The sequence below is a fragment of the Podarcis gaigeae genome, assembly GCF_964106915.1.
Source record: "Podarcis gaigeae genome assembly, chromosome: Z".
NCBI lineage: Eukaryota > Metazoa > Chordata > Lepidosauria > Squamata > Lacertidae > Podarcis > Podarcis gaigeae.
Genome location: NC_139691.1, coordinates 13,084,379 through 13,111,869, shown reverse-complemented (window position 1 = coordinate 13,111,869; position 27,491 = coordinate 13,084,379). Strand labels below are relative to the sequence as shown.

The following is a 27,491-nucleotide window of genomic DNA, read 5'->3' as shown; positions in this document are numbered from 1 at the left end:
GTTACTGTTTTTTGTTGTTCTCGTTTTAACTATTTATTTGTGCTTTTACCTTGCTTTCTTATCCTGTGGACCACCCTGAAATCTTATGAAGGGCCGCATATAAGTCCAATAAATAAAATATAAATAAATAAATAAATAAATAAATAAATAAATAAATAAATAAAATATGAGCTTATTTGGCAACATTCATGATTATTTTATATGTTTGGTACAAATAAGAACTATGGGGTCTCTTTTACACCACTCATTCTTTTTAATGCTTTCCATGTTTTTTATTTTATTACCCTGTGATTTATTCTTCCTGCTTTTATGACTGCTTTTATTATTGCTTTTAGGGTTAGGGTTAGGGTTTTTTCTTTGTTTGAATAATTTTAAATACATATATATTCAATTGTTTCTGGAAAGTGCAGTTGGTGGGTCCCTGTTGTTTCTTGACAGGAATTACATTTCCACAGAATAGGGGCAGCCACACTAGAACCACTGCTCAGAGTTACTGCAGAGCAGGCTTCTGAGATCTTTGGAACTTGCAGCAGCAATAACAAGTGAATGGATTTCTCCCAAACCCCCATCCCTCATGAGAGCAGACTCCCTCTGGAATTGGCACCACAGCTTGTGCTCACCTGGCTGTCTTGGTGACATTGGCTCTCAGCATCTTTACAGCTACCAGAACTGCCTGGCTGGAGGCTTCTGAGGAAGCACGACCCAAGAATTCCAGGAGACCATCAGCTTCGCACAGGTGGACCTTCATGGGAGAGGACAAAACCAATTTTAGAGTAATTAATTGTCAAGCAGAGATGGAGAGAAGTAGACTCCTCTCAAAGCCCTATCCGTACCGTCCATTTTACCCACAAGCATGTTAGGTGCATATTAGAGCAGGTAGCTAATTAACTCTCTTGCAATCTACCTGAAGAACATTTCTTAGGCTATTTGGAGATAATGGTAAAGGCTAGATCTAGCTAGGAGGGCCCAGGGTGCAAAAGAGTCCAGTAGTTGTTCACAGTTGTTTTGTCAGCTATTTTTCCAGACCCTGTTCCTTAATCACCATTGCTCCAATGTGTGTGCTCTACGGATATAAGGAGGCAGAGATTTCCAGAGTTTGTCTCTGTCAGCACTGTTTCTGTTCCACTACGGTTCAGCTTCTGCTAAATCCTATGTTACTTGTCATGCAATTCACAAAGGTCAAAATGAACGCAATTAATTTCAATGCATTTCAGTGAAAGAGGGGCATCAAAAACATTGCAGAAAGTAATGCAATTATTTCTGTAGTGTTTGTGGATTAAAAAACAACGATGATTGTGGATATTGCTTGTGTCCTCTTGAGTGATTTCTATTCCTGACCTCAGACGAATATGTGCAATGTGGCAAATTCTATTCACCGTTATTGTTTCCAGGGGAATTCTCTGACATCCTTCATGTACTCTGCACTAATTCAGCATACATGCAACCCAAATTCTGCACCAAGAAAATCTGGACTCTGAGACATGAATAAATTATGTGAATTGAGCAGATTTGCTCCCCCCCCCCCCGGTGGTTATTCTGCTAGTGATAAGGAGTTAGGGACAGGGATCACAGCTTCACCCCAACCATAGGGCATGAGATTCAGCTACCCTTCTGTCTGGCTGCGAGGATTTCTCTCTCACCCTCATAAGGACTAGAAAGCTGCTCTCTTTCAAGGAGAGCTGGCATTTGCAAGAAGAATGATCTCTGAGCCGGCTATAATCCTCAGGGTTCTTTTTCTGCTCTTTGGGGAAATGCAGCTTGCACAGCCTTGTCAATTGGCAGCCCTCAAGCCAAATGGTGCCAGCTTTTCTCATACCTGGTTTTAAGTATATCTGGGAAAAGGAATAAACACACACCTCCCCAAACTGCCCTTCTCCCAGCTTTTCCTTGAGCCGCAGCTGCTGCCTTGGGAACTCAGCCACCGTGATGTCCTTCTTGGTCAACGAGTCCACTGTGATGGCTGGCACAGCATATGTGTTGTTTCCTGTGACGCCCTGCAGGCTAACAATGTCCGTCTCTGCATAGTGGGGGACGTTGTTCTGGAATCCCTGGTGAGGGGTGCACTTGGTGATGTCTGGCTCGGCATAGTCACCGCTACATGCTAGAACAACAAAAAGGGGGGTTGGCAGATGAAGATGTTGGACTTTTTGGAGCTGGCCGACCTTACTGGAAGAATCCGTGATCAGAAAGAGGAACATCAAGAAGACTGGAAGAAATTTAAGGAATATTTAGCTAGATATCATAATATAACGTAAGTTGAAATACTTGCAAGTACTAAATTGGCCTAGGATGTTGAATTGTATAATACTATGGATTGAGAATATTATGAAAAGGAAGGAAGATAGCAATTTGAACAAGTTAATTTTATTAGAAAGTGGATATTGGAAAACTGCTATAATGAGATTTATTGAAATTCAGTTGGGGGGATTTGAGGAAGTCACTTAACAATGGAAATTAAATTGTATTTCTAAAAGTTAAGTGTTTTGCATGTTTGTTTGTTCTTTTCAATATTGTAATGTTTTTTTTTTCCCTGTGTGTTATATCTGTTATAAACTTGGAAACCAATAAAAAAATTTGGGGGGAAAAGAACAACAAAAAGGGGGGAGAGTTCCCTTGACCAAAACCCCACCACCACCACATCATGTTTGGTAGTCTGTTTTGTTAAATTCATTTGTGGGTATTTCCATCTCACTTTTCAGCTAGTAAAGCTCTCCGCCTTTGGACAGTGATGCTGCAGACAGTTTAGGGCAAGGTTTCCCAAATTCCAGCTTTTTTTTACTACAACCCCCATCATCTCTGACCATTGGTCCTGGTAGCTAGGGATGATGTGAGTTGTAGTCCAAAAGCAACTGGATACCCTGGTCTATGGTCTCTGCTACATCGCTCACGGCCTGCAGGAGCAAGTCTAACTGGGACAATGTATTGTCCACATACAGGAAGAAATCAATTGCCCTCTTCCTTAGATGGGCCACTACAGTTATCAGTGCCTTCAAGAACTTTCCTGGGCTTTAGGGCCAATCCCTGATCCAAAACACAGAATCTGTGATGGCTGAGTGGACTAGTATGCGAGAGTAGGCCTCGGTCCGGTACAGGGAAGCAATGAGGTCCCTAGGCTTGAGACCCTTTGGACAGGTCTTCAAGGTCTCCACCCTGAATTTATTTTGGGTTGGGAGGCAAACTAAGGCCCGGGGGCTAGATCCTGCCCAATCGCCTTCTAAATCCAGCATGTGCCCTTTAATCAAAAATGGCATCTCTGGGTTATTTGTGTGGCCTGCCTGGTGATTTTACATGAGTAGAATGTGTGCTTTTATTTAAAATGCATCTCTGGGTTATTTGTGGGGCATAGGAATTCGTTCATCCCCCCCCCAAAAAAAATGCTCCGGCCTCCCACAAGGTCTGATGGACAGTGGACCGGCCCCCTGCTGAAAAAGTTTGCTGACCCCTGCTCTTGAGGTCCAGGTTGGTCCTCCATACTCCTGATTTCTTTCAGACCATAAGGAGAATGGGGTAGTGGCCTGATCCCCGCTGATCTCCAGCAAATGCTGGATTGCCTGAAGCATCAAGAAATGCAGGGATGCTCTGCTCCTGAAAAAAGCCCTTTCCACCTTGTTCAAGCCCTTTTCCAAGGCTCCTGCCACCACCACCACAGAACATCCAAGGCTGTAGGCCCGAAAAAGGCTGACAAAATGGAAACCAGGAGGAAGGGAAATTGAGATCTATGAAGCTGGGAGAGAGTGAAAACTCGGTAGGAGTAGCATAAGGGAGCAGAAAGAGGAGCTAGGAACAAATGAATGAAGGAAGAACAAAGAACGAAATCCTTTCCAAGATGGTGTTCCCGCCTCTTTTCTTTAGTCTTGCTTAGAGCACCCGGCAGTCGACCTGCCGTGGAGATGTCAGGAAATGAAACTGGAGATGGGGTTGTCTCTAAAAGATTTTGCTTCCAGCCAATGGAGAGATGGGCAGAGACAACCCTCCCCATACAGGAGGAGGTATCTTTGTCTGCCAGAGGCAGAGCACATAAGTATATGCTTTACCCTACCTATTGCTAGAGCCAGCCATAGTTCAGAGTCCACACAGCCCAATCTGTCTGCTCTGAAATGCATTGCTGCCACTGCAGGTGGTCCTACCTGAGTCCTCAGCACTTTGGGAGAGCTCAGGCAGTTTCTGAAGGAGAGTGATGGGCTGGTGATATTCCAGGTCCAGTGGGAAGACCCTCTCATAGGTGGGGTTAGTCTGGTGGATCTGTGTCTGGCCATTGACAATTCTGGAGCTGTAAAAGGACAGCCGAACAGTGGCATCTTCTTCCAGGATCCGCCGAGGAGCCTAAGGGCAGAGAGGAGAAAGCTGGTGAACCCTCTACATCAGGCATGTCCAACTCCCAGGAGACTGCGATCTACTCCCACTATAAAAAACTGGCAGTGATCTACCCATTGGATTGATCAAAGTTGTTGAGTTTTTTGGAGGGGAGGATTGATCAGAGCTGTTGAGCTTTTTTGGGAGAGGAACCCTCATGACTGCATGATCATCCTTGAAAGCATACAGTCAATACCTGATGATATTTCAGAAGCAAAGGGGCATGTATCCTTGTACTCTTTTGTTTGCTACCATATCCTTGCACTTAAGGAGTGTGTGAGCCTATCAGCCAAAAGTCTGCCTTTCTGAATAGTCTATTTGGTCAACTGGTTAATAATAATAATAATAATAATAATAATAATAATAATAATAATAATAATATTTTATTCGTATCCCGCCCTCCCCAGCCAAGGCCGGGATCACAGCAGCTAACATCACAAAAATGCTCTTTGATGGCTCAGGACTGACTGGTATTCTCTTGGTTGTGAAGAGAACATAAGAGAGCCCTAAAGAATCAGACTAAGACCCATCCTGGTGTCCTGTTTCCCACTGTGGCAAATCAAACACCACTGGTAAACCCACAAAAGCAGGGCTTGAATGCAATAGCCCTTTCCCATTGTTGCTCACTAGTGGATGATGTTCACTGGTTGACTTCCTCATGCTCAAAACTAGAGACCTCCTTGCCTCCTCCATAATTGTGTCTAACACCCTTTGAAAGCCATCCAGATGCTCACACTGCATCTCTACGACAGTGAATCCTGCACAGAATCATAGAATTGGAAGGGACCCCAAGGGTCATCTAGCCCAACCCTCTGCAATGCAGGATTCTCAACTAGACCATACATGACAGATGGCCATCCAAGCTCTGCTTAAAAGCCTCCAAAGAAGGAAACAGAAGTCATTCCTTTCATCTGTCCTGAACTGCCCACACAGGGTGATCCAGTTCCCCACCCCGATCCAAGTTCTAGAACACTCAGTGTGGGAGATGCTCATGTGATTCCTCAGTTCCCCAAGCGGGAAGGGTCACAGCTATTTGAATGAAAAAGGTCCCAGGTTCAATCCCTGGGATCTCCAGGTAGGTCTGGGATAGGGTCCTTGTCTGAAATCCTGGAGAACTGCTGACAGTTAGTCTAGGCAGGCACCTTTCAGGTGGGTACCATTACGTTATAAGAGAACAAGGAGGTGTTCATTATGAGTTCCAAAACTTCTTTTTCTAGAAAAATAGCACTGAGTGTAGGCATTATTGAGCTAGATGGACCAATAGTCTGGACTCAGCATAAGGTATCTTCCTATGTTCCTATGAATACCTATGCAATCAATCAATGGGGTTGGCTCCTCTCCTTCCTGGAGGATGAGCTTGGGTTGCTAGGACAGCCTTGCATTTAAGCACTAGCCTGGTTACCACTGGTGAGAACTAATTCTACACTGGTGAGTGTGCTGGCTGGCGAAGGAGAAACAGAGCCCTCTGTCCCCCCTTCTGATAGTTGAGGAAGCTTGTTTGCTGGCTGGTAACATTTGTGGGCTTATTTACAAGGCTGTGCTAGGAAGGTTTCCCGCAGCCAGACAATCTACCATAGGACACAAGATACCGTCTCCAGCCGCATCTGGACGTGCTGCCTCCACAGGATAGCAGCAATGACGAAAAGCAGCAGCAGGATAATGGCCACAAGGCAGCTGACCAGATTGGAGGTGTTGGAGTCCTCTGCCTTCGGAGCCACCCAGGGACTCGTTGCAGCAGGTGGCGAGGTGGTCCCTGCAATGGCAAGGAGGTGGTCAATCAATCGTCAGTCAGTCAGTCAGTCCACTAATCAAATAATTGTACTTGTGGCAGATTCCACAGTGGTCCTTGAAAGGGCAGGCAGTAGCAGTAGATATAAGAATAATTAAATAGGCTGAATGCTAGTCTTACTCAGAGCAGACCCAACGAAATTAAAGGATCTAGGTTTTTATGTTTTAATTCGAATTGCTTTTAGAATGTTTTCAGCTGTAACTGCTTTCTGTTATTTTTGTTTGCAAGTTTTTCCAGAATATTTTAATCAGTTTTAGAAGGACTTTGCTTTTTTTTTTTATCCAAGAGCTGTTTAGGGGGAAGAGGGTATAAATGCAATAAATTAGCCACGACCATTATTTTCAATGGGTATACTCTGGATTAGGGCTAACTTTGAATAGTTATTTATTTATGTGACTTGCATTTTGATGCTTAGGATGCCTCAAGTCTGCTGCAGTCAAACTGGACCATCAACACATCATTCCTCTTTATTAGTTGTTCCCAAATGCTTCCCCAATGTTATTAAATTATTGGTGTCTGGAGGGGCTCTCTTGAGCTATAGCACAAAAGACGTGGGGGGAATTACAGGATTTCAGCAGGAAGTTACAGGACATGTGCTGATTGAAAATGAAGCTGGATGTCTGCCCCAGGGAATGGTAATGAAATCAGTACAATGTATAAGTGTTCCAGTATAAAGAATGCACAAATGATCATGAATGCAGAATAAAAAAGGGCGCATGGATACAGAAAAATATCTAAGTGGATCGCACAAAATGCTATCATAAAAGCACAAGCCAGAATGCAAATGGTTAAAAAAAATCAATAGAATATTAAGCAAAATGTTGCAACAAAAATGCTGAGCAGTGTGATAATAATAATAATAATAATAATAATAATAATAATAATTTTTAATTTATACCCCGCCCTCCCCAGCCAAGGCTGGGCTCAGGGCAGCTGAGTATAAGAAAAGTAAGAGCCAGTGAGAGCAGTAGTTGTAGAACAAGCAACAATCTCGCCTACATAGCTTTTATTCCTTTAAATTGAAAAAGTCCCAGACGCTTTCAACTGGGGAAATGCCCTTTGCCAACCTAGTTGCTGACGTTCCTAAATCCTTGGCTGGGACACCAACTCCTTGGGGTCCCAGCCCTTTTCAGCACCCTCAATATTATGGAGGTAGAGGCCACCCCCTCCCCAATATCCCACAGGCGCAGAGCACAGAGTGGTGCAGTGCAGCTCAAGTGGCTGGCTCCTTCTCCCCCTCCTCCTCTTGCTGCAGAGGGGAAGGAGGGTTGATGGAGCCTCCTGCCAGTGGCGGTGTCAGGAGGAGGCAAAGGAGGAGCCACCAGCCGTTGAAACCATGCAGCCAAAGCGTTCAGCTCTGCCCCTGGCTCCACCGAACGTCCTCTGGCACCTCTGATCCATGGACATAGCAATTGGCCTCATACTTACACCAAGTCCCTTCTGTTGCGTTGAGTTCCTCCGACGGGAGTATCTCTGAGGTTGTGCTTGAGGCCAGAGTGACCATAATGGGGTCACTGGCATCCATATCTGCTGGAGAAGCAATGACAAGAAACACATTAGTCTGTCGCTCAGAGCCTGGCCATTTCACACTGCGGAGCCAGGTAGAGAGAACTTGGCCATCCAGACCCTCAGCTGGAGAACAGCAAGATCTCATTTTCTGTGGAGTTTATCCACAGGGGGGCCTTCCAGCTGCTATTGGACTCCAATTCCCAGCAGCCCCAGCTGCCTGCATAGTCAACCGTCAGGGATGAATGGAGCTGTACTCCAACAAAATCTAAACAACTACAGGTCTCCTATCCCTAGTGCCTCAGACTGGTCATTATGGCTAATGGCACTCCAGATCAGGCCGTCTTCTGTAGCCCTCTCTCTTTTTTTGGTCATGCATATTTTCAACCATAAGGGCTAGATACTTCTTTAAATGAAAGCTTACATTATAAGAAAACTGAATTCTTCACACATCACCTATACCAGTGTGGTATAGAGGACAGTGTGTTAGAATAGGCCCAGGGAGACAAAAATTCATAACCTCCACTTAGCAATGAAGCTTTATGACATATAAGGTCTCTAGCCTGGGAAATTTCCAATGCATAGTTTGACACAAAGAGAAGCAAAGATGAGGGAGGAGAGGGGTGGGAAGGCAGGGATTGACAGAGGAAGAATGGGGTTATTTCAATTACACCTATTTAAATACTATGTTCTCTTGAGCCTGTCACTCTTATATCCCGCAGTCCAACCAACCTCACAGGGTTGTTGCGAAGATAAAGTGGGAGGGGGGATGGTACAAAAACCCAATAAATAATAAAATAGGGGCGCAGGTGTCTAAACCACTGAGCCTCTTGGGCTTCCCAATCAGAAGGTTGGTGGTTCGAATCCCTGCGACAGAGTGAGCTCCTGTTGCTCAGTCCCTGCTCCTGCCAACCTAGCAGTTTGAAATCATACCAGTGCAAGTAAATAGGTACCGCTGCGGCGGGAAGGTAAATGGCGTTTCTGGCATGGTGTTCCATTGAGCCAGAAACGGTTTAGTCATGCTGGCCACATGACCCAGAAAGCTGTCTGTGGACAAACGCCAGCTCTCTCTGCCTGAAGCGAGATGAGCGCCACAACCCCATAGTTGCCTTTGACTGGACTTAACCGTCAAGGGGTCCTTTACCTTTTTTTTTACTCAATAAATAATATAATCATTAATAATTTGATGCTGTTGAGGCGCATCTGGAAGAAACACAGTATATACTAGGCAAAATATTATCCTGCAGTTGCAAATGAAGCTATTCCCAAGGCTGCTCACCTGATTGGAAGGAAATTTCGCTGATCATCATCCAGGTGTCAGCAAAGTAGAAGTGGCAGAGTATGGCTTTCCCCACACGCTGACTGAGGGGGACGGTCACAAATCGTGCGCTGGGGTTCTTGTCGTCCAAGACGGTGTCCACGCCCACTGGGTCTGGCTCCCACTCAGCGATCAGCCGTGGCTTGAAGAAGCACTCCACCCTCTCAAAGATCTTCACTCCCTTGGAAAACATGTTGTTGCAATGGACCTGGAGTTGGAAACAGCAGTGGCCACGTTCAAGGACTCTTTTCTCCCTCAGAGGACCGGGAGGGTTATAAAATGGCTACCAATGCAGGAGGCATGCAACATGGCTGCCAAGGGCCCTACCTTCATGGAGGTTGGTTTTTTAAAACATAGTTATTACTTTTTCTCATGCAAAGTGAGTTATTAACATAACAGGCTTAAAACAGTTCAATAACTATAAATACTGGTAACCTTATTTATTTATTATTTATCTTAACTCTTTATTTTTTCATATATATACAATATATGGGTTACAGGGTTCTGAGGTGAAGATATAATCAAAAGGTCCACTAGTGTTAGGGTACATTGGAGGCAGAGAGCAGGCATTTTTCTTATTTCTATGTTTTCTCAAATGAGTTCTTTATCTTTTGTCCCCTGACTGCCTTTAGTTTTTGTGTTAATTTCTCTAAAATAGCCAAGCCTTTCAGTACCACTGGCTGATAGGAACTTTCCATAGTGTCCATCAGTTCTGAGCTCAGGCAGCCAACAGTAAACGACTCAGCAGCACTTTATGGATGAGATCTAAACTTCTGTCTAGAAACGTATTTAGCAACACCAACATCAAAGATGGATGTATCCATTGACCAGTAATCTCAGTTCCATACCTTCATGGATGTGAAGTTCCTTTGCCGATCGAACTGGAACTCCATCTCAACAGCACCGCTGCTGAAGCTGTCGTTCTTCCAGCCAACGTAGTCGTAGCCAGGCCACACGCGGTACTGGTGACTCTTGGTGAAATCGTCCAAGCCCAGGACGCCATCTGTCAGCTGGCCCAACCCACCATGCAGGAGTCTGGCAAGAGAGCATTTGCAGTTACACGCCAGCAAGGAGCACCCCTAGACTGAGAGGTGCCATCTTCAAAGACATGCCAGGCCTTTCCACCAAATGATTAGCTTTCATTAAAGGGAGGGGATATGAGAGGGTTAAGAAGGCAGACAAAATACACTTAGAGGCAGTGCTTTTTTTCTAGGGGGTACTCAGGGGTATGCAGTACCAGCACCTCTTTTGTTGTTGTTAAAAAGTGTAGCACTTACTGTAACAACTTCATGGTGAGTACCGGTACCTAATTTTCCTAGGGGGGAAAGCACTGCTTAGAGGGAAGTGGCTGGATAAGGGCAAAGCTAAACAGGTTGTTAAATTGCATGCATAGACAATGAATGTGCGTTATCTTTTTTGCTATGCAAATAGCAGCTGGCGGGAAAAGAGGAATTTAACTCATTGGGCCTGCCAAGAGCTCCTTATTTAGTGTACATTCATGATGACTGATGCTCTTGATGGGCCTGTGAATGTTTCTTCATTTCCAACTGGTGCATGTCCTGCTACTTCCTGCTGAAATCCTGCCACTTTTCATACCACAAATGTTCAGGGTGGGGTGCCCCGCTTTTGTTGTGTCATAGCACTAGAGTGCCCCACCGGATGGCAATAATGAAGCAGTGCTGGGGAAGCATCATGGAACAACTCAAACAGCAGAATGATATGTGGACAGTCCCGTATAAATCCAGCACAAATACTCTATTAAACCATCAATGGCACATGGCAAAATACACCCACATTTAAGAATGAAAAACACCACTCTGGAGGTGCCCTTTCTCTCCCTGTCATGCCCCTATCAGAAGCTCTGTTGGTGCAAACCAAGCGGAGTGTCTCTTGAAATGAAGCTTCAGAGAGAAGAGATTTCTGTTGAGACTGCCTGAGGCAGTGAGAGAAAGAGCTAACCTCTCCCCCACCACCACCACCTCCCCGCTCACTCTCATTAGTCCTGGGCTGCTTAAGATTTCCCTAGGGTGCCATTTACAGGACAACGAAATGTACTTTTTAACTGCATTCCCACCATTAACAGCACACCCAGTTTAGCCCTAAGATTTCCAGTGGCTGCAGCCTGACTCATTTGCTCTCCCCTGTGACTAATAGAGGTCAAATAAGTTATGCAAAACATATATGCATATTTTCTCAATCTGTTATGCAGATTGCGAAATGCAGCTTCGTTGCATCACACAATTTTTGTTGTCATAGTTCGAGTGCAATCCACCCGCTGTCCAACTATTTAATGTCTTTTCTGAGCACCCAAAAAATCCCAGGCACTGAACTCCTTCCATTGCCCAGTTTGGAAGGTGGCCTTCAGGCTGAAAAAGGTTCCCCATCCCTGTTTTAGAGAACTGAGGGAGAAAAGGATATTTCACCCACCCACGCAGGGTGCTTCTTACCTGCGCTCCTGATAACCATCATAGGTTGAGTCATTCAGGTAAACGATGGGGTGGCCGGGAGCTGCAATCATCTCCCCCTCAGGCATGCTATAGGATTCCAAACCATCTAGGAAAGGAGACAACTGGGGTCAGTTGGAGGCTTTTGAGCCCTCTGCCTGCACAACCTACCTGAGCAAGACAAACAAGGGTCTTTTTCCCATCTCTTCTTGGCCACAGGTGGCCAAGGCAGAAAACAAACAGGCTTTCAAGCCAGGCAGCAAGAATGAGCCTTCTGGTGGCAGTTCCACCGATCCCTGAGCATTGATTTGCTCAGTGTTGTGGATCTAGACCAGAGTCAGCAGCTATATAGTGCGCGTTGGGACTCTGACCAGTGGTGCTGCTGAAGAAAGAACCCAGCAAGCATCTCCACCTCAACGTACCATATGGAGCAGCCTTCTTCAAGATGGTGTCCTCCAGATGTTTTGGACAATAACCCCCATCATCCCTGACTGTTGGGGCTATTCTGGCCAGGGCTGATAGGGGTTATAGTCCAAAATATCTGGAGGACACTGGGAGGAGGAAAGCTGATACAAAGAGTTACAAACACCAGGGTCCTACTACCAGATTTCCCTGGAGCCTTATCGGGGACTTGCTGAAGCTCAAGTCCTTACCAGACCAAACACAACCATAGAGTTCCACCCGCATGCAGACAGTCATGGGCTGTTCAGTCACTGGGATCACTCGGATGTAGCGGGCAATGACAGGCGGGCGAAGGTCTTTCAGGACCACGTCATATGTGTCAGTGTTGCCTTGAATCACCTGGATTGGAAAGAGGTCATGATAAGGCTATTGTGCAATCAGCATCTGATAAGGAGCACTGATGAAGAATTGCAGGCCAAGGGGTCAAATGTGGCCCTCTGGGGCCCTCTATCTGGCCCTAAGGACTCTAACCATGCCACACCCCTCACCAGCCCTACTTTGCTACCACACAGGCTGTTTATCAAGCATTCCCCCTGATTGGTTTGCAAGGGGATTAGATGACATTGGCTATTTAACGAGCATTCTACCTGATTTGTATGCAGGGAGGTTAGATGATGGTTGCATCAAAACAAGGGTTATTCCTGGAGAGCCACTGCCAGTCAGTGTGGACAACACTGAGCAAAATAGGCCAGTGCTCTCAGTATAAAGCAGTTTCCTATGCTTCAAAGTAAATACCTTGGCATCCGCTGTCAAATTTTCAACCAGAAACAGATCCAGAGATTGGTCTGAACCGAGCGCAACAAGGAGTTCAAGGGCTGAAGTTAAAGAGAGTTTGGAGGTCACATGGATAGGTGACCTAATAATTATTTTTAATGAGGTTTAGTAACTTTTGAAGATTTTCAAGGGCTTGTCACTCTTCTTCAGAGATGTCCTGACCACATCTCACCCACCTGTTTGTTCTGACGATCTTTCCAAGAGAGCCATCGCTCCCCGTTGCGGCTATAGTCGATCCGGTAGGCACGGGCAAACTCTTTCCCAGTTGCCCGGGCGTGCCGACCTTGCGTCCCCACCAGTGTGATGAAGAAGAGTTTATGTAGGTCTATCTGGAGAAACTGCACATCTTCAGGTTGCAGGAGACCGGCTGGACACCATGCCCCATCACCCTCTTCTCTTAGCAACCTGAGAGATAGAGAGAGAAAAATAATGTCAGAGCTCAAAAATCAGGTATGAAAGTGGGAAGAACATGCAAGGCCAGCCTGAGCACAGAATTCATGTGTTCTATGTGGGGCTGCACTTGGGATTGGTCTGGAAGCTACAGCTAGTGCAACATGCCATGGCTTGAGTGCTCACTGGGGCAGGATATCACCACCATGCTCTACTACTGCTGGGAAAAAAATGCACTGGCTGCCAATTAGCTACCAAGTTATGTTCAAGATGTTGGTTCTGTTGTATAAAGCCCCATACAGCTTGGGACCAGAATATCTGAAAGATTGGTTCATCCATAATATATGTGATTGATCACTGTGCTCTGCATGAAATGCCTATGGATACCACCTTTCCAGGAGGTTGTTATGCACAATATAGGAACCTTTTGGAATTTTCTCCTGTTAAATATTATGGCAGGTATAATCTCTGTTGTCTCTCTGGCAGCTGCCGAATAGCTCCCTCTTTCAACAACAAGAGGTATTTCCCAGTCTGTACTGGATTTTTTCTTTTAGTTCTGCTTTGTTTTATAGCTTGCCCTGAAGCTATGCCCCACAGGTCATCCTGCTCACCGTGCATACTGAGGCCCCGTGGAGTCATACCACTGGCTGGAAGCAGTGATGTCTTCATCTCGGATGGTCCCTTCGTGCATCCCCAGAGGGTATCGGCATATCGCTGAGGGAAGGAGAAGAAGAAGAAGAAGAAGAAGAAGAAGAAGAAGAAGAAGAAGAGGAAGAAGAGTTTGGATTTGATATCCCGCTTTATCACTACCCTAAGGAGTCTCAAAGCGGCTAACATTCTCCTTTCCCTTCCTTCCCCACAACAAACACTCTGTGAGGTGAGTGAGGCTGAGAGGCTTCAGAGAAGTGTGACTAGCCCAGGGTCACCCAGCAGCTGCATACGGAGGAGCGGGGAAGCGAACCTGGTTCACCAGATTATGAGTCCACTTCTCTTAACCACTACACCACACTGGCTCTCAGGGAGGGAGGGGACGGGAGACAAAATGGTCACATTAGCATAAAGACAGAGAACTTTTAAGAAAGCAGAGATATGCCCGGTTATCACTCTACAGGATCCACTTTCATTTTATCACTGCTCAGGATTGATTCATTGTGCGGGGGGGGGGGAATGGGCTCATGTTAACAACACTGGGAGTAGCACTGCTTTAATTGACCGCTTGCCACTGCCCTGGGCCCATTCTCCACATAACACCTTCTGAAGTTGCAGAGTCGCCAATAAATGCCTCCTTGGGTACTGTGAAGTCATGAGAGCGCACAAACTGCCCTGCTAAATTGCCTTGTCAGAGGGGCTGCAGTTCAGGGGTGGGGAACCTTTTTTAGCCCAAGGGTCACATTCCCTCATGTGACACCTTCTGAGGCCAATGTGCCAGTGGCTGGAGCAACAGGTGTGGCTCCTAGCTCTGTACAGTAAAAGCCAAAGGTTTCTACATGCAGCCAACCCTGCACGCATCTCACAGACTGCTATCCATGCAAGCAAGAGGCATAACTGCAGTTCAAAAGCAGGCAAAAGCTCTTTGAGTAGAGAGCAGAGCAAGGCCTTCGAGGGATGGGGGTGGGAGCTTGGGAAGAGTCCCAAAGAGGGACACTTTTGCGGCCCAAGCTTGAGGTTCCCCACTTCCCCTTGTGGCTGCAAGATTCCTGCCTTGATCAGTGGTCAGGCTAGATGGCCTCTGAGTTCCCTTCTAACTCATATAATTCCTTCAAACCAAGCATCTGAAAGCCATTCACCAGAGCTCTCTCCACCAAACAAGATGGAAAGGGTGCCAATCCTATGAAGGCCGCATTTGTCAGGCTCCCATCCCAAATCATGACCATAGGAACTTTTGCTTGAGAGCAAGGAGCAGATCTTTACTAAAGCTGGTACAGGCTCTGTGACAAGCGCAAGGCTCCAAAGTCAAGATTCCAAGGTCTATGAGCAAGGCAAGGGGTTCATCATGGCCAAGCAAAATCTACAAAAGTGTCCCGACAAATGACACACCCCTCCCACCGAGCTTTTAAATATGAGGTGGGTGAGGTTGATTATAGAATTCTCTTGCCATCCTAAGCCTGATGCACATGCACCCATGCATTCCACCTGGACAGATGTGTCTGCTTAACACCTAGGAAGGTACAAGACTGTGTCCTGCCCCACCCCCTCCAGCTCCACTGCCCCCTCCTCCTATTCACCCCCTCCCTCTGGCTAGCCAAAGTCCCCCTCCTCTCCAATGAAGAAGAGTTTGGATTTGATATCCCACTTTATCACTACCGGAAAGAGTCTCAAAGCGGCTAACAATCTCCTTTCCCTTCCTCCCCCACAACAAACGCTCTTTGAGGCAAGTGGGCTGAGAGACTTGAGAGAAGTGTGACTGGCCCAAGGTCACCCAGCAGCTGCATGTGGAGGAGTGGAGACGTGAACCCGGATCACCAGATTATGAGTCCACTTCTCTTAACCACTACACCACACTGGCTCTCAGACAGGCGGAGAAGAGAGCCACCAGTTCTGCTTCTCCCTCTTTGACATCTAGAGGCACAAGGCAAGGGCCTCCCTCCCACCTCAATCCCTGGGGGCCAGCCTTCCAGCCCTCCATCTGCTGCTCCTCCTTTGTCTTCTTCCGTCTGGGGCTGCCAAACCATGCCAGATCCTGACAGAGCTGAGGAGCCAGTGAAAACTCAATACTGATATTCTTCACCTATAGATAGTCCCTGGGTAACATCAATATATCCTTATGGCTTCCAGCCCCACTAATAGGCTGGTAACTCCCACCCAGCCCTACATTGCCACCCCAGAACTTCCTCTCACTCTCCTGTCCTGCATTGCCAAGCCTGTCCATTTCTGGCACCACATTTTAAGAAGGATGCAGGAAAACGGGGTTCAGAGCTTTACCCCACAGTCAAATCTGGCCTGTGAAGCTAGATCCTGATAAGCATCTGCCCCATGGAGCCAAAAATGTTTTCCCACCCTTGTTGTCAACCAACCCTCTCATCTTTCCTGCCAAACCCTGCCCTCCTCGTTCATTCTCCTGTGTTTACTTTAGTTAATTGATTTGATTTCATTTATGAACCGCTTCCCATAAAATATCCCGAGGCAATGTCACCATAAAAACACCACTAAAAACAATTTGAAATAATCCCATATGGAAAAATAATTATATATGTGCAAACATTAAAAGTAATATATATATATGAATGCAATTAAAAACTACAGTGGTACCTCTGGTTAAGAACTTAATTCGTTCCGGAGGTCCAGTTCTTAACCTGAAACTGTTCTTAACCTGAGGTACCACTTTAGCTAATGGAGCCTCCCGCTGCCGCCGCACGATTTCTGTTCTCATCCTGAGGTAAAGTTCTTAACCCAAGGTACTTTCTGGGTTAGCAGAGTCTGTAACCTGAAGCGTCTGTAACCTGAAGCGTCTGTAACCCAAGGTACCACTGTATTCTGAATATAAATGCAGTTAAAAACAATTAATTAATGCAATATATTGATGCAATTTTAAAAACTTACATACAGTCATACCTCGGGTTGAATGTGCTTCAGGTTGAGCGCGTTCAGGTTGCACTCCGCAGCAACCCAGAAGTAACGGAGCATGTTAAATCCGGGTTTTGCTGCTCGCACATGCGCAGACGCTCAAAATGATGTCATGCGCATGCGTGGAAGTTGCAAAATGCGACCCGCACATATGCAGATGCGCCGTCGTGTCTTACGTTCCATTCAGAATGTCAATGGGGCTCCGGAATGGATCCCGTTCGCATCCCAAGGTACCACTGTATGTAGTTGCAAATTTCAAAGTTAAAGGCATAGAACAGGCATACTAGCCTTGCCTTTATCTTAACTCCTCTTCTCCTTTTGTTACCTATATTCTGTCCACTGTCAAGTCAGGTCAGGTCACCTTTTACAAGAAACATAGCCAAACACAGTGCCTTTCAGAGGCTGTGGACTACAACTCCCAACAGGCTTGGCCCTCGCCCTTGCTGGCTGCTGGAGTCCAGTGTCATCTGGAGAGAATCATGCTGGCTACCACTCTTTTACAACATTGCAAAAATACAACCCTTCCTCTCTGTCCCCTTGGCAGAAACCAAAACAAGCCTGTCTACACTTTGTCACCTCTTACTTAGGCCAGTCTTCCCCAGCCTTGTATCCTACAAAGGTTTGGACTCAAGCTCTCATTAGCCCTAGCTAGCATAGCCGATGGTCAGGGATGGTGGAGCTGCAGCCTGCCTGTTCCAGTGCCTGAACCTCCAATTGCCCCATGACCTGGCATGAGTCCGGCACTTCTGATCCCAGCTGCTGCCTAAGAAGGTAAGGAGAGTCTGCTGGATCAGGTGAACAGAATGGCCCATCTAGTCCAGCACCCAGCACTCACAGTGGCCAAGAAGATTCCCCAATGGGAAGCCTGCAAACAGGACCTGAGCACAAAAGCGCTCTCCTTTTTTGTGGTTTCTAGTCACTGGTATTCATTGATAGCTACAGGTGAAACTCAAAAAATTAGAATATCATAGAAAAGTTCCTTTATTTCAGTAATTCAACTTGAAAGGTGAAACTAATATATGAGATCGACTCATGACATGCAAAGCAAGATCTGCTTCTACTTCTCAGAGGTCCAATCTTGCTCGATTTGCAATCCTTGCTTTGCTGATTTCCTTGAATATTCTAATTTTCTGAGATGGTTAATTTGGGGTTTTCATCAGCTGTACACCGTGATCATCACAATGATAACAAATCAAGGCTTGACATATCTCGCTTTGCATGTCACGAGTCTATCTCATATTAGTTTCACCTTTCAAGTTGGATTACGGAAATAAAGGAACTTTTCCACGATATTTAATTTTTTGAGTTTTACCTGTAAAACAAATAAAGGCTTGATATATCTTGCTTTGCATGTCATGAGTTTATCTCATATATTAGTTTCACCTTTGAAGTTGAATTTGTGAAAGAAAGGAACTTTTCCACAATATTCTAATTTTTCGAGTTTCACCTGTACATCCTCCATGAATTTGTCCAATCCTATTTGAAAGCCATCAAAGTTGGTGGCCATCATAGCCTCCTGTGGGAGTGAGCTCCATGAAGTTAACTATGCACTGTATGAATTTATTTCTTTTATCTATCCCGAATCTTCCAGCATTCAGCTTCACTGAGTTCACACAAATTGTAGTGTTTTGAGAGAGGGAGAAAAACTTTCCTTTATCCACTTTCTCCATGCCATGCCCCATTGTATAAACTTCTATCACGTCACCTCTTACTCGTTTCCCCCCTCTAAATCAAAGTCCCAAATGCCGCAGTATCACCCCAATTTCTGTCTCATACAAGCTGTGCTACGACCTCACATTTTGTTATAAAACACAGCAGCTAGCACTGAGGGTAGGATGGGAAAAGAAATTAAGTTTGCATCAAGAGGCATAGCGACATAATCTGTATTTTCCAAAAGAAGATGGCAACTAAAACATAGCCATCCTTCAAAATTTGCACTCTTCTGAATTTTGCAGTGCAGTTCTCGTCAAATAATGTGTGCAAAAAATTCAGACGCCAGGGTGTAAGTGTGCATAGAAATGCATTCGATCGTGAAAATAGCACAAAATTGAGGGAAACTTCCTTGCAAATGTTTTCTAGGCCAAATTGCAATTTTAAAAATGGAGGAATTTGCACTAAGATGCTAATTAATATTACTGAGGGCTTTTAAAAAACAGCAACCACAGACTGATGTGGAGAGCTGAAAGTTACAATGGATACTGAAATTGACAGACTGTTTTTCCCTGAGAGTCTCATGCAGGAACCCAGAAGTCCCTGGCTGTTGGGGTACAGAGATTGGGATGGCTCACCCAACAATTTAACAACACACCAAGAGCTTCCTACCAGGGTTGACTTCAGAGCTGGAGCAACAAGAGAGGCTGGCGAGCAGGAGGAGTGGCAAGCAGAGCATCCTTGGAGATGTGGGAGACGATTCCCACAGCCCGCGGGGTCAGTCGGGCGGTCCTCCCTGGCCGCCAGTCACTGCCATTCAGATCTCTGAGAAAAGGAAGAAAGACATGATTGGCTTGCAGCTAGATTTTCAGGCGATGTGTACCTATGGTGATACAAAAGCGGTGTCTAACCGTTTGGGGGGGGGTTTGGTTCAAGATCTGCATTCACTCCGGCCAACTCTTTAAGTAAACAGAGATTTATGGACCCAGGGCATGCAAGTTTACTATCTTATATGACAGGGATAATCATGCATGTAAATTGTATGCAAATTATCCAAGGGCTGCAAAGGCAAGAAAACATCATAGGGGTGGGCTAGCTGGCTATCATAGCTGCTGACCCTTCAGTGTTTCATTGGGCATGTTCGGACTTGCTATTTTGGGGTAGGATTCAGTCACATACTGGGAAATTTAGCTTATCCAATTATAATTGATTGGGAGGTCACTCCCCCCCCAAAAAACTTGACTTTTTGAGATAAGGAAGGTGACGGGAAAATGTACTGGAATGGTAGGGAGACTCTTTGCTTTCACATGCCATCAGCTAATCTTCCTACAAGCAAAGCAGGATAAATGCTCGTTAAATAGCCAGTTTAAGCTAATCTGTCCAGAAATAGATCCAGTTGATCAATAAAATAGGTGTCAGGAAGCACACATTCATAGAATACCTCCAGGGTGAATTTTTATTTAAAAATATTTCTTTTTTAAATTTTTTTATTTATAAAATTTTCAAATTTAACAATAAAGAAGAAAGAAAAAAAAATTCCATTTGAATTATACATCCAAATCTAATCTTTCCACTTTCAGACTTCCTTCAGTCTATCTGGAAATTTTCATGTTTTCACAATTATTCACATTTCTTGCATCTATATTGTTTTGTTTTTTAAAACCAAATTAATCTTAACAATTATTATAAAACAAATTCTTTCCATTATTATCCCAGAGCTTCTTGAAAACCTACAAACGTTAATTGACCTTCACATATATTCTTAATATGCTCTGTAAATTTATCCCAGTCCTCGGTAAATCTCTGGTCTCGCCAGTTCCGAATTCTGCCCGTTAGCTTGTCTAATTCTGCGTATTCCATCAACTTCATTCTCCATTCTTCTTTTGTTGGGATTTCTTCCTGTTTCCATTTTTGTGCCACCATATTTAAAAATATTTCCAGGTTATAAGAACATAGGGAGCTGCCTTATACTGTACCATGTCAGACCATTCATCCGTTTAGCTCTATATTGTCTACACTGACTTGTAGCAGCCCTCCAGGGTAGGGTTTACTTATTTACTTATGTAGCTGAAGCCAAGATACATAAAACAAAACAAAATACATGACAGGCAATATAATTATTAAAACTGTGCATTCCGCCAAATAAAAATCTGCTGCACTGAAGAATTTAACATGCTTTCCACAAACACTTCTCTGAAAGATTTAAATCTTTGAACAAGGCTGTTCTTAAGTCCTCATAAACATGTACACTCTCTCTTTCGGAGGAATACAGGAAGCTGCCTCATATTGAGGCAGGCCATTGATCCCCTTAGACAACAAGGCTCCAGAAGATTCCTACCCCAGTCTGTGCTGATTGCAAAAGTTGTGCTAGGGGGTGGGGGCTGGGTTTAGCAGCCCTAACTCCTTTCCACCCTTTTCAATGTAATGGGATTCCTTTGCATCCCTCCCATCGGTAATACACATTTGTCCCAAACCTCCTCACTTATGCCCAAGCACAGATAGGAAGGTGAAACCAGAAGCAGCCCAAATTGTCCAGACGGAGAGCTCATGAAAGTGTTAAGATCTCCTCGCCGGGGGCCCGGGGTGGATCTAGTTGCTAATTGCTAACAGCTGGCAAAATGTACATTAAAAAAAAATCCACCACAGCCATTGGATGAACAGAAACATTGGGAGCCCATCACAGAAAGAAAGAGGCGGGCTTGGAGAAGAGGAGACAGAACAGCTGCTTGAACCTTGAGTTGGCGGGAGGGGTGGGGGCAAAGGCACCCATTCCATGCTGGAGAGAAGCCACTCACTTATTCTTGTCTCATCTGTCATTCTGTTACATACGTGTGCACTGCCTCGTGTGCCCTTGCACATGCAAGGCTCCTGGTGCTCATGCTCTTGCAAACTCAAAACACTGCTACATGCGCACCACTCTTGATAGCACACAACACACCCCTCCTCCAAGTCCTCTGCAGGGAGCTGTTTCGAGGAGGAAGTGGGCCCCTCAGCATCTGCCCACCTCCTGCTCCTCTCTCAAAACCTTGGTGGAGTGACTAGATCCACACAAGCTCCTGCCCACTTCCCACAGCCTGGTGCGCCCTCCACAGACGAAAGGATGCTTGTTATTTGTTCTGCCTCATTCCATCCCTTTGCCCACATCTCTAGATTTCTCCCCAGTTTGGAATCGGCTGAGTTGGGCCCACACATTTCAGCTGCCAAGAGAGTGCTGGCTTTTTCAGCCAGAGGGCCACAATGCTTGCTGGATGACCACCCAGGGCTGTAAGCCGGTGGTGGGCAGGGCCAGAAACAAAAGTTGTTGGAGCAATACATGTAATGTACAACACGAGTTGGGGAGCTTCAAGTAGTGGCACCACCATGTGGGAAGTCAAGCACAGATGCAATACACCAGACAGGCCATTTCCGGGATTAAGGGAGGTCAAAGTATTTTCAGCTAGGCTAAAGGTACTCTATCATGGCAGAAGCTCCATGTTTGCCAGTTAAGAAATGGAGCAGAGGTAGCTTTTCAACTTGTAAGCCAAGGGTGAAGAAACTTCTTCAAGCCAAATGGGGCATGGCATTCCCTTCTGCACAACTTTTCAGGGGCTTCATGCCACTGGTGGGTAGGGCCAGAGGCAAAAAGCAGGGACAATTAATGCAAAAAAAATCCCTTTGTACAGTAGACACGGTTCTACACACTCTCACACGCCTCTCCAAAACCTCAATTCAGGCAAGGAAGAAGCATGATCAGAGCTCAAGCACATATTCCAACTAGTCTATAACACTTGGCCTGGAGATAGTTCCTAGGGCCAGACAGAGAGACCTGGAGGGCCACAAGAGGGCCCCAACCCTCAGATTCCCCACCAATGTAGACATGTGGGAGGAGGGGCATAAATGTGGATTAGAAATTAATTGGGCAAACAGAAATGATGGATTTATGACAGCATAGCCACCCATGTGTCATCCAGACCATTTCAAAAAGCAAGAAAGTGGATCATGCTCATCACTATCATCATGGCATGCACATGCTGCGTATTGATTCCCCAAACGTCACCAATGCTTCTGCGTGTCTTATGTTCAAAGGCCAGGGCCTGCTTTTGTTGCAAGAAAACATGGTACACTTTCACCAAGTAACACATTGCACATCGGCTCTCCTCACGTGAGAAGAGAACGTCATGAATTTCCTGCTCTTGTTTGACCGAGAGAACGCTGCGCATCTCCTGCACACTCGAAGCACACCAGTTCCTGCCCTTCCGAAAATAAAAGAGCCTGATCCATCTTCCCCACAGACAAAGCGAGGACGCCGACACTCCTTTCCCTCCTCCCAGGGGAAAGGCGAAGCATCCTTGCGCCCCTCCTGGCCTCTGCGTTGCCCACTCCTGCCTGCTGTGGCAAGGGCACCCAGCTAAGTCCCATCCCTTCACAGCTGGGCCTCAGTGGCTCCAGGAAAAGAGGGCAAGCAGCCAACATTGTCTTGAGCCCGAACAAAAGAGAAAGCATGCAGGAAAATTTGCAAAGGGGGCTGACCAGAGTTGCAGAGAAGGGCCCTACCTGACAGGCCTAGCCTTTGTGCAGCTGCCGCAGCTGCCTCCACCGCCATAGCAATCCCAGCCTTCCTACTGCCATGGATTCCGCTGCGCTGGGCTTCCCAGCATCTCTCCCAACACCACCCCGCTTCGCAAGCAACTTTTCCAGCAGTTTGGAGATCCGCTCAAACTTGTGGCTCAGACTCCTCCCTCTCTCTCCCTCCAGTCCTTCCACACACAGGCCCAGGAGACTTCCTTGCCTTTGTCACTACAGTTTCTATGGCAACACCCTGACGGAGGCCATGGAAAAGAGATTTCTGTATATGTGTGTTAAAAGAGGGAGAGAGGCGGGAAAGAAAAAGCTGCTGTCTCCTTTAGCCTCTGTCCCTCCTTCCTTCTCTCTCTCTGCCTCTCCCCACCTCCCACCCCCTTTCTCTTTTCTTCCAGCCCCCTTGGCTGGGAGCAGCCCCCATTGGTGGCGGGGCCAGGCTTCAGCCTGGAGTCAGGCCAAGCATTGCATGCACATGAAAAACCCACAACATTAAGGAAGGGTTTTCTCCCCCCCCCCCCAGTAAAACAGGGGCTGTGTGGTGTGCACATGTTGGTGTGCTTCAAGGCTTTCTTCTCTCTCCCCACCCCCCTTTGACTCCCCTCACCCTCAGTTTATTTCCATATCCCTACAAAAAACTGGGAAGTCCCACACCAAGGCTGGAACCGGCCCAGAGCTGCTGCCGCCGCTCCTCCTCCAGGATCAAATCTCAGCTCGACAATGCCGAACTTTTGCCCTTTGCAAATGTTGTGGTTCGTCAAGAGGGTTTTGGCCTGAGGGTGTCCAAGGCATGCACAAGCAAAACGCGTATATCATGTAGGGCATCTTGGGGAAATGGCCACTGTCAGAGGGAAGGACGTTGGGCTGTGCAATGTCAGGATTAAAGGCAATATGTGGTTGTTCCCTTCCTCAATTAATCCCCGCAACAACCCTGTGCGGTAAGTTAGGCTGAGAGGCGGTGACTGTCATCCAGTGAACTTAATGGCTGAATGGTGGTTCAAACCCTGGCCTCCCATGTCCTAGTCTGACACTCTAACCACTACACCACACTGGCTCTCATATGATGCCCACTCTTTACTGAGCATCTATTCTGATTTGTTTGCAAGGATGTTGTTACGTTACGTTACATTACATTACGTTATTGATCTCCCACCTTTTTCTCCAAGGAGCTCAAACTAGTGTGCAGGGTTCCCCCCCTCCAACCGCATTTAATCCCCACCACAACCCTGTGAGTGAGTTCAAACTGAGAGGTAGTGACTGGCCCAAGATTGTCCAAGTGGGGGTTTGAATCCTGGTCTCCTGGGTCCTAGTCCAACACTAACCATTTTATGCACTGGCTCATTGTTATAGGACAATGGGTGTTCATCCTGATTTTGATCCCATTGCCCTATACCTATAAAGCAATACCGTGCTACTTTCATGATCATGGCTCCCCCCCCTCTTGCCACCAAAGAATCCTGGGAAGTGTAGTTTGTTATGGGCACAGAGTTGTTCCGAGACCCTTATTCCTCTTCCTAGAGCAGGGGTAGGCAACCTAAGGCCCGTGGGCCGGATGTGGCCCAATCACCTTCTAAATCCGGCCCACGGACGGTCCAGGAATCAGTGTTTTTACATGAGTAGAATGTGTCCTTTTATTTAAAATGCATCTCTGGGTTATTTGTGGGGCCTGCCTAGTGTTTTCACATGAGTAGAATGTGTGCTTTTATTTAAAATGCATCTCTGGGTTATTTGTGGAGCATAGGAATTTGTTCATTTCCCCCCCCCCCAAAAAAAAGTATAGTCCGGCCCACCACATGGTCTGAGGGACGGTGGACCAGCCCACAGCTGAAAAAGGTTGCTGACCCCTGTCCTAGAGCTACAACTTCAGAGTGCTTTAACAACCAAACCTTCTTCACAGGGAACTATGGGAATTATAGCTCTGTGAGGGGAATAGGGAGTTGCCTAGCAATTCAGTGCTTTGGGGGGGGGGTACTAAAGGGTATGCAGCACCAGTACCTTTTTCACCCAAATGTTAAAAGTGTGGTACTTACTGTAACAACATCATGGTGCGTACTGGCACCTCTCTCTCTCTCTCTTTCTCTATTGCTCAGTGCCCTTAGTAAAGGTAAAGGTACCCCTGCCCGTACGGGCCAGTCGTGTCCGACTCTAGGGTTGCGTGCTCATCTCGCTCTAGAGGCCATGAGCCGGCACCTTCCGAAGACACTTCCGGGTCACGTGGCCAGCGTGACGAAGCTGCAGCTGGCGAACCAGCACCAGCGCAGCACACAGAAATGCCGTTTACCTTCCCGCTATAAAGCGGTCCCTATTTATCTACTTGCACTTAAGAGTGCTTTCGAACTGCTAGGTGGGCAGGAGCTGGGACCGAACGACGGGAGCTCACCCCACCACGGGGATTCAAACCGCCGACCATACGATCAGCAAGTCCTAGGCACTGAGGTTTTACCTACAGCGCCACCCGCGTCCCTTGCTCAGTACCCTTAACAAACTACAATTCCCAAGGTTTTATGGGGAAACCATGACTGTTTAAAGTGCTATGATACTGTATGGTGCAGATGGGGGCTAAATCTCAAAGCGGGAAAGTGGATGTGTATTTCACATTAAAGGCACACAAAGGTAAATAATGTGTGTACGTGAACATGAAGCACAGTCTGCCGTTTCACATACCCTGCAGCTGCCGAGGTGTGTTTTGAACTGTAGATAACAACATTGTCAGGCAATGCTGGCTCCGCCCACCCAAAATTAAAAACCAAGGAGTCATCATCCTGTTCATCTTTAACTTGGTAGGGGACATAATAAACCAGACTTCATAGACTTGATAGCCTCCAAAGGTTTTGGACTACAAGTCCCATCGGCACCAACCAGCAAAACCACACTAGGGGGCAGCTATCCCCCACTCTGGGTTGCCTGTTTTCTTCCTAATTGTCTCCCTCCTTGACAATGGAGTCTTTTTGCACAGGATCCTGCTGTCTTTTTGTGGACTAGTAGCTTGAAGGGCTTCTTTTTTCTTTTACAAATTCTTCAGAGAACAAGCAACCACCACTCCAAAACGTAACAACATAGGAAGAGTCCTGATGCGGGATCAGGCCAAAGGGGGCCCACCTAGCCCAGCATCCTGGTCTCACAGTTGCCCACCAGATGTCCCACCATCCCGATCGCTCTTCTCTGCACCATTCACAGCTGTACAAAATCATTTTGGCGAAGTGGCAGTGTAAAGTCGTGAGCCTTTGATATAATGTCTTAATGCCCATCAGGCATCTGGTTTTCCATGTCTGTGCAATGGGAACAAGAAGCATCCATTCCTCTACCACTGCCACCACTGCCCAAGATTTAACTTTTAGGAAGAACCCGAGGCACCAAAACTGCTTGCAAGTCATCACACTAACAGCATTTTAACAAGGCAATCCCCAAACCGGGGGGGGGGGGGGGGAGCGTTATGGACAATAATTTGCCAGTTATGTCCACTCTGTGGGGCAACTAAGTAATTTTAGACCTTGAACGTTTTCTATTCAGGGAAGGGGAGGCCTTTACTGTCATGGTACTACTTCAGCAATGAAGTGGACAATTAGCATTTATTTTCTTCCTACAACCCCCTGTCCTGCTCCAGTACCGCTGACCGTCATACCACACTTGATAGCTGCTTCTACATTCTTGATATGTTAGAGTAGGGTTGGGAAGCTTCAGGCCCAACAGACAGAATACAGGCCTCCAGACCTCTCTGTCTGGCCCACAGAACTCTCCCCGAGATGCACACACACTTCACCAGTCCATACCCCTCTCCCCAGGTCACACCTCCTCCATCCAGACCACACACCCTCTCTCCAAGACACACCTCTTCCCCAAAGGAAATACAGTGGTACCTTGGGTTACAGACGCTTCAGGTTACAGACTCCGCTAACCCAGAAATAGTACCTCGGATTAAGAACTTTGCTTCAGGATGAGAAGAAAAATTGTGTGGTGGTGGCGTAGCGGCAGTGGGAGGCCCCATTAGCTAAAGTGGTGCTTCAGGTTAAGAGCAGTTTCAGGTTAAGTACGGACCTCCGGAACGAATTAAGTACTTAACCTGAGGTATACCACTGTACCCTCAGGATGTACTCCCTCTCCCCAGGCCACATGCCCACTCTACAAAACCTAGAGTCTCCTTAGCCCACACACACCTGCCCCCAATACAAACCCTCTCTCCTCAGGACATACCCCTCACTGGCCCTGCTTTGCGTCTTGCTTACTTTCCCCCGGCTGGGATGCATCATTGAGCTCTGATCATGCTTCTTTCTCGCCTGGAGGAAGGATAGAGAGGGGCAGGCAAGAATGTGTGTAGAAACTAGTGTGACCATGGCACAATCTAGATGTTTCACTTTGGGAATGTAGCTGCAGAAGACAAATCCCCAAAGGCCTTGGGAGGCAGCAATATGATTACATCAACTGACTGTGTTTGTGTGTGTGTGTGTGTGTGTGTGTGTGTGTGTGTGTGTGTGTGTGTAATACACAAACTGGCCAGCAGCAACAGTTCTTACATAAGGAAGATGGGTGGGGTGGAGAGTTAGGGACGGCGGGGTGGGGTGGGGGGAGAAATTCAATTCAGTTCGCAGTTAAAGCCGAACCACCACCCCCTATTTCCAAAACAATATGAGAAGCGAAGCCCAGTGACCCTTCAAAAATTGCAGTTCTCTGAATTTTGCAAGGGTAG

The 27,491-nt window shown here is 46.4% G+C and overlaps 1 protein-coding gene across 1 annotated transcript in view; it reads right to left on the bottom strand.

Annotated features, from left to right (window-relative positions):
• Nucleotides 1–23,161, bottom strand: part of LOC310836262 (discoidin domain-containing receptor 2-like) — a 53,957-nt gene extending 30,796 nt beyond the window's left edge. The window contains exons 1-13 of the mRNA XM_083721262.1: nt 22,784–23,161; nt 18,923–19,075; nt 13,648–13,750; nt 12,823–13,051; nt 12,064–12,211; nt 11,414–11,519; nt 9,815–10,001; nt 8,928–9,174; nt 7,571–7,672; nt 5,943–6,106; nt 4,128–4,323; nt 1,857–2,101; nt 621–742 (exon numbers count right to left, since the gene is read on the bottom strand). Of these exons, the coding sequence (XP_083577388.1) occupies nt 621–742; nt 1,857–2,101; nt 4,128–4,323; nt 5,943–6,106; nt 7,571–7,672; nt 8,928–9,174; nt 9,815–10,001; nt 11,414–11,519; nt 12,064–12,211; nt 12,823–13,051; nt 13,648–13,750; nt 18,923–18,989 (1,916 nt within the window). The 5' untranslated portion in view covers nt 18,990–19,075; nt 22,784–23,161. The remainder of the gene's footprint in view (nt 1–620; nt 743–1,856; nt 2,102–4,127; nt 4,324–5,942; nt 6,107–7,570; nt 7,673–8,927; nt 9,175–9,814; nt 10,002–11,413; nt 11,520–12,063; nt 12,212–12,822; nt 13,052–13,647; nt 13,751–18,922; nt 19,076–22,783) is intronic.
• Between the last annotated feature and the right edge of the window lie 4,330 nt (nt 23,162–27,491).